This window comes from Taurulus bubalis (assembly GCF_910589615.1).
Source record: "Taurulus bubalis genome assembly, chromosome: 8".
In the NCBI taxonomy this organism is placed as follows: domain Eukaryota; kingdom Metazoa; phylum Chordata; class Actinopteri; order Perciformes; family Cottidae; genus Taurulus; species Taurulus bubalis.
The window spans coordinates 14411700-14418545 of record NC_136596.1 but is presented as its reverse complement, the minus strand read 5'-3'; the positions used below and the strand labels follow the sequence as shown (position 1 = coordinate 14418545).

Sequence of the window (6846 nt, the reverse complement as noted above, 5' to 3'; positions counted from 1 at the left end):
CTGACACAGACTCACCGGATGCTCGCGTCAGTAAATATTGAGAAGAAGAGCGAACGCGGGTCTCATTTTCACAATAACGACATTGTGTTCAAAGTATGCGGTAAGAATAAGATATCTCCACTGCGGGGTGTGTAATAGAGATATTTATGCAGCGGTGCAGATATTAAAACTACGTCAGCTACACATTTGTCTTGCTTCTGTTATGAAAGCACGCGCCTGTTCATGCTAGCCAGCTAGCTTCTCACTTGTTTTAATGACAAACCTCACGAGCTGAACGGATCTGTGCGTGACGTTTGCTTGACGTGAACAGGTAACCTGCGCCGTGTCGCCCTTTTCCTGAGCACGATGGCAGCTCAGAGGGTGCTCCCTCAGAGCAAAGAGTCTCTGCTGCAGAACTACAACAAGAGGCTGAAAGACGACATAAGGTCCATCCTGGACAACTTAACAGAAATTATCAAAACAGCAAAGGTACTTAAATGCATTGTTTCTCTCGCAAACGTTGTTACTTTCTCTGCTCATTTGCACGTGTTTTATGAGTTTAACTTCTGGTGGAAAGCTATACGACTCGTAATATCCCTGCAGCATCACTCCCGCTCCCTGTCCTTTCCCCTCGTAACGTGGTTCCCCTTCGTCCTCCAAACACACGAGTGTGTGTGAGGTTCTCACCCTGTCTGCTCTCTCCAGATAGAGGATGAGACGCAGGTGTCCAGAGCAACCCAAGCAGAGCAGGACCATTATGAGATGCACGTGAGAGCAGCCAACATTGTAAGTATTGCAGAATGCACAGTTGTACAGAATATACTCGGTGGTTTTTAGGCATCTTGTTAGTATTTTATTTTGTAGGGAGAGGAAAGATGAGACTGCTCAGGAAAAGTCAGTTCATTCTGTTTTAACTTTTAGTCTGATTGTAACATGATCATGTGACTTCCAATAAATCACATTCAATTGTATCATTATTTTATTAATTAAAATGTACATTTGGCATATATAAGCACGGTGCTTCTGGCTGAGCCTTTTCATTCATATTGTATATACTGTTTGTGCTTATTGTATTGTGTGTGATGACTGAATGAAAATACTTTTAAGTGTAGGCGTACTCTGAAGTTGGTGTTTTGCCTACCTTCTAAAGTAAATACCTTAAGAAGCAAGCACACAAGATCTCTCACAGCCACCATTTAACAACGACCTCATTGGGGGTTTGCTGGTTTCTGAATGAATGCATTCAACAATGATTCACTTGGAGCTGTAAGGTTGAAGACCAATAATTGTATTCACCACTGACAGTATTGCATGTAAATTCTGTATTGGCTCGTTCCAAATCTTCATACAAATGATGTTTTATGGTCGTGCCATTCTTGTAAATAGAAACATTGTTCAGTTAAAACAAAATTCAGCCTCTTTTTTTATTGGGGGGTGGGAGGGGGATTTAAAACATGGTTTGAGTAAAGTATCGCTCCACAGCATTCATTTGTACTTACTGACCAACTGGTAGGACTGCAGGGTTTAAGACGTTAAGGATAAGATAAGGGGAAATGTTGATCATTGGTGACCCCCTATTAATTTACTTTATTTATTTTGTCCTATTTTTGTCATTTACGATGTTTTGTCGCATTTTTGTTAACTGAAAAAAATCATAAATAAATAAAAAGATAAAGGGAAATGCATGATTTATTTCTGACCCTGATTTCCCCACTTCTGTGTTGTTGTATCAGGTACGAGCTGGCGAGTCCCTGATGAAGCTGGTGTCCGATCTGAAGCAGTTCCTGATTCTGAACGACTTTCCCTCCGTGAACGACGCTATAAGCCTCCAGAACCAGCAGCTCCGCTCGCTGCAGGAGGAGTGTGACAAGAAACTCACCTCGCTCCGTGACGAGATCGCCATCGACCTGTATGAGCTAGAGGAAGAATATTACTCCTCCAGGTACAAGTAGGCTCATACTTGTCCCCATCCCACCGCCCCTCTCTTGTCCCATGCCCCACTCCATGTACTGTCTCACATTCACCATTCACTGCGAAACCCAAGGAAGGGTTTAGTTCTTAGTTCTTCCCACATCTAAATCTGACACTTTTGGGCTTAAATGTTACTCATTGTCATATCCAGACATTCCCATTCATCAACACAGATCACTGCTGAGGGTTATTGGGATGGAGAGCATCTCGCTAAGTGACTTTATTGATAAGTGCCTTGAGGTTTTCTGCTCTCTGACGTTTGTCATAATTGGCCAAAGTTGAGGATTTCTGCATTTAAAGGGAAATTCAACTGAATATTAGCTGTGTAAATGTATCCAGCTCTTGAACAACCACAGTTCAAAATGTACCTTTGGCTTTCAAACTGCATTAGTAAACTGCATTGAATTCTCAGAGGGCCTGAATGGTGATGGGATATATTTCATAATTGAGAAAGTTTGGGTGTTGATCTACTGCTGGGTTTATTTCTAAATGCTTTTTAAAAGTGTTTGTCGGGCACATGGTAGAAACACATGGTTTAGTGAGGAGTGAGGAAGAAACGAGGCCTGTTCTCATAGTTAGTTCACGACTAAAATAATTTGAATAGAAGTTGCAACCAGAGTTAATCAAAATCCAACAAATTAAAGCACATGGTATTTTGTTCATGGATTAATAGTTAGATGGCTGTAAAAAAATACTGAAGTGTTGCAAAACAAAGCTTTGTAGGGAATCTCCTTTCGACGAATTACACATTGAAATAACTAAAACTTTATCAGAATATTAGTATATAGATGTATCATTCATTATATTAATATTATTTATATGTAATATTCAAATCATAAATGTAAAGGTAGGTTTTGGGGATGGACTGGATGAATGCTTGGTTTAGACTGTAAAATTAGACACGACTCTTGCAGTTATTTATTTGAGGTCAAATCTGAAAGTGTCTCAAGTATATCTTTTGTTGGTTAAAGCAGTTGGGTAATCATGTTTAAATGATTCCGTCCTTAAGACCACAAGTGACTCGAGCTGTAATCGTGCAGGCGATATCGATCACACGTGTGGTTGCACTTGTATACCAGTGTGTCCCAGCTGTTCCATTAGAACCCGAATGATTACGAAATAAAGTAGACAAAACACTGTCGTAGTGTGTCTTGTTTTCTGTGAGAAAGTATTACGTGTCTTTCAGTCCTGTTTGGAGCATGCTAGGTGTGGGCCTTCCTTCCTCACTGCACTCACTCTGCTTTCTCCTTCATCAGCAACTAATCACACTTTTTTGCTGAATTTATAGGTGATAAGTGGCACCGCTAACCACAGTATCTAATTAATATACAGTTGTTTTAAGTGTTGATCCAGTTTCCAGTGCTTCTGCATAACTTCCATGCTTCTGTCGTATGTGTGCCTTTCATGTGCTCCTCTAAGTGGATGAATGTGCTTATTCTGACCTGCCGCTCTCGTCTGCTCCTCTCTTTCTGTGCTGCGCTGATTCTTTGCCTCCTACTGGTTTCCGCTCTGCAAAGCTACAGTCAGTGGGACAGCACTGATCTGCCACTGTACGAGGCCTACCACCAACGAGACAGTTGGGCCTCGCCAGGCAGCAGCTGCAGCTCTACCCAGGGCGACCGAGAGGACTTGGAGGGACCTCCTTCTCAGGAGACAAATCACCTCAACGGACACGGGACATCTACTATAGAGAAACTGTGATGAAGAAGACTGAGTTTATACTATGGTTTGGCTATTTTAGTTTGTTACACATTGTGAATTAGTTTTTGATTAGGTCTGCCACCGTAATGTCAGACTAAAAAGTAGACTTTGGCATTGAAGATTTATTTTGCAAAAGTGGGTATTCTAGCAAAAGAGTGAAATACAGAAGCTGTAATAAACAAGAAATATCTGGAAAGTCATTAGAATCAGACTAATGGCCTGTGTAACATTCCCCTCATTTTAAATGACTTTCAAATTGATTTATAAACTTGCATACATTGATTTATATACTGTATATTGAAGTATTGCAAAACATGCAGACAACTTTGTTAGAGTACCTTTGCAGCAGTTAATTACCTGTATACATTTTTTTCTTTCTATTTTTAAGTCTGACTTTGAATGTGTATGTTATTGCCTGTTTTGTTTGTTTTTTTTTACTTCTAAGCACTGGTTGCATTAAAAGACCATTTAAAAATCTTGTTTTACTTTTTTATTCTTTTGAAAACCCTTAAAACAGTTATACAACTTAAAGTAAACTTTTAACAGAATAAAAAGCAAATTGTTCACAATTCAGAGCAGGTATATCACTCAATTTAACATTTTGTTTTCCTTATCAGACAATCCTGAGCCATTTAAGCCATGTGGGAATGCAGAATTATTCTTATACATGACATCACAAAGCAAATGTACTGTTTACAGTTAACCACAGTAAGTTCTTTACACTATTTACAAAGCACTACACTGGCTTGGGCATACTCCTTTTTAACAGTTGTTTGAGAAAATCAGTCTGCAAATTATCTTCATGGCTCATCTGGAGGCTTTAATCTTTATAAAGATGAATTTCAAGTTGAGTAAATTATTCTTGGGGGGAAAAAAACACCCAGCTCCTCAATATCGGCGATTCATCTTCTTGAACTTCTCATAATGGTAGTCATCTGTGGCCTTTTCGCTGTTTGGACGTTTGCGGAAGTTGGCTGGTGTTGAAACTGGAGACACAGAAGAAGGTATACATCAGATTATGTTTCAGAAGAGCAGTGGGAAAATGTTATACTATTTGTATAAACAATTAGCCTAAATCAGGTCACTAATGCCCGAGAGTAAATCAAAACAAGTACAATTCTATATGCTCCTGTTTAGGTGTGCTGTCATGTCATAGCAGTATTCCACAGCCTATTGTTAGTGAGCTGGTAGAGGAAGGAACAGTCTCTTACCCTCTGGTCCCGGTTTCTCAGTGTCTCCCACACGCAGCGGCCTTGCTTTGGGCTCTTCTCGGTGTCTGTGATGCCTCTGTGGTGCATTCACATCCTCATGATAGACTGAGAAAAGCAATGCATATATTTAACCAACATTTCACCTCATTACCTTCTCGTGTGCTCTCACTATTTGAAACCCAATGTTGACAGATTGACCGAACTCACAGCGGTTGTGTTGGACATAGTTGACTGCGATGTTGGTGGGTACAAATGATGTGCCTTGGTCTTTTTTCTTGTTCCTTTGTTCCGCTAGAAGCTTGGCTTTTGCATCCTCCGTCTGGATAATGTTCTTTATCTTTGCACTGGGAAATAAATCACAGAAGCAGACTGTCAGTAACAGTTGTATCCCAGCTGTAAGCTAGTCACTGCCATGTGACCAATAATACCTCATAGGATCATTTTGAGAATCTCCTATACGTACTCAATGCCAAGATCGACTTCAGGGATCCCACTCAGCATCTGATTGGACAACATCTCTTCTGTCTTCTTGGCAGAATTGACATTGATGCTCTCAGGCAGCTCATACAGGTGGTCCTCTGCATTTTTCACCTTAACTTTCAGTTCCTCTGCTTCCACCAACCCCTTTTTCTTTTTCAGTTCGGTCTCAATATATTTCATCCTGTGAGTGTAGATTTATGAAAGGAAAAGATGTTAAATGTTTTTATGAAGCCCTTTGTAAATAACTGAGTGAGTATCCATAACGGTGTCCTCAATGTTATGGATGTCAATCTTGTATCTTTTGTAATTGTAGATGTGCTCCAACCATTGCAGGAAATTCCTTAATCTTTCAAACTGAAATTACCCTCCACATTTAGATAAAGCAGGTGTTGATCTTGCGGTCTAAAATGGAGAACAAATTAAGAAACAGGTGCTCTGATTGAGGTGGTGATTGGGACGAACCTTTCACCTAACTGAGTGCAAAATAAAGTGAATGTATGTGTGTATCTCACAAATGAAAAAATAGACATACATGTCTGCATCTTCATCTCTTCTGTTAGTTTCAGCAGAAAAGGAAGTTCCCAGATTCAAGTCAGTCTCCTCTTCTGTCCTGCATGTGAAACAGAGGTCAAATCAGTGTTATATGTGATGACACACATTAAAATAACATACCAGAGCAAATGCAATATGTTAATCACACAAAATGATTGAAACAGTATCTGATTAACTTACATGTCCCTATTCCTGTCTTTGGCTTTCTTCATGTCGACGACTCCTCCAGTCTTCAGTTTGAAAGGGTCATTCTATAAGAGGTGTTGTATTTTAAGAACGATGAACGAGACAAATAGCCAAATAAAAACATATATTACGGTTAATCCTAACAAATACATATTCTAAAATGGTCACTCACATCAATTTCGGCATCTGGTGGCAGTTTCTCCCCGACCAACAGGGCGGTCACACTAAATGAAAAGGAAACATTAATATAGCACGTTTCATAAGTCAATTGAAAACATGTTAAGAAACAGCGTTACAAGGTTAACATTCACGTTACCTGACTCCGGTCTGTCGTTTCCGCAAACTCTGTAGCTCTTTCGCCTCTTCTACTTTTGATCTTAAAAACAAAGAATACACGTATAAATGCACGTTTAAATTGCATGAAACAAAACAATACAAAAATAAAGTCCGTTAATACATATGAAGTTACTGTTTTTAAGGGACTGCGCAGTTGGCTAATTTAGCTAGCATAACATTAATCCAATGTCCCCTAGTATTTAAGTATTTTACCTGACTTCTTTAGTTGTCTCATCCTCCTCAACATCTGACGAGTCCCTTCTCCGTCTGAAGTTTTTTCCACACGGCATAGTTAATGCAGCTTAACGTTATATCAGAGCTTTCGAAAAAATGTAGCTAAACGGTAGCAGATGGTTGAACGTTAAGGGGAGAACTACAGCAAACGCACAATAATATACGTCACTTCCGCAGACAGAAGACACTACTTCCT

At 39.7% G+C, this 6846-nt stretch overlaps 2 protein-coding genes across 2 annotated transcripts; one reads left to right on the top strand and one right to left on the bottom strand.

The window, feature by feature from the left end:
• Positions 1 to 31: 31 nt before the first annotated feature.
• On the top strand, positions 32 to 3079 carry med22 (mediator complex subunit 22). Its single transcript, XM_079222015.1, has 4 exons — positions 32 to 100; positions 311 to 468; positions 685 to 765; positions 1713 to 3079. The coding sequence occupies exons 2-4, from the start codon at positions 346 to 348 to the stop codon at positions 1929 to 1931; spliced, it is 423 nt and encodes a 140-aa protein (XP_079078141.1). The 5' UTR covers positions 32 to 100; positions 311 to 345; the 3' UTR covers positions 1932 to 3079.
• A 1053-nt stretch (positions 3080 to 4132) lies between these two features.
• Positions 4133 to 6767, bottom strand: cUnh9orf78 (chromosome Un C9orf78 homolog). The gene is made up of 9 exons (XM_079222013.1): positions 6630 to 6767; positions 6397 to 6456; positions 6253 to 6304; positions 6075 to 6145; positions 5875 to 5952; positions 5326 to 5523; positions 5070 to 5206; positions 4863 to 4967; positions 4133 to 4637 (listed from the first exon to the last, which is right to left on the bottom strand). The coding sequence occupies exons 1-9, from the start codon at positions 6704 to 6706 to the stop codon at positions 4540 to 4542; spliced, it is 876 nt and encodes a 291-aa protein (XP_079078139.1). The 5' UTR covers positions 6707 to 6767; the 3' UTR covers positions 4133 to 4539.
• Positions 6768 to 6846: the final 79 nt, after the last annotated feature.

Coding starts and splice junctions, on each gene's coding strand:
- cUnh9orf78 (XM_079222013.1), bottom strand. CDS start 6,706: ATGCCGTGTGGAAAAAACTTCAGACGGAGAAGGGACTCGTCAGATGTT. Junction 6,305..6,396: donor AAACGACAGACCGGAGTCAG/GTAACGTGAATG, acceptor CTTTTCATTTAG/TGTGACCGCCCTGTTGGTCG. Junction 5,207..5,325: donor GAAGTCGATCTTGGCATTGA/GTACGTATAGGA, acceptor TTTATTTCCCAG/TGCAAAGATAAAGAACATTA.
- med22 (XM_079222015.1), top strand. CDS start 346: ATGGCAGCTCAGAGGGTGCTCCCTCAGAGCAAAGAGTCTCTGCTGCAG. Junction 469..684: donor AAATTATCAAAACAGCAAAG/GTACTTAAATGC, acceptor TGCTCTCTCCAG/ATAGAGGATGAGACGCAGGT. Junction 766..1,712: donor ACGTGAGAGCAGCCAACATT/GTAAGTATTGCA, acceptor TTGTTGTATCAG/GTACGAGCTGGCGAGTCCCT.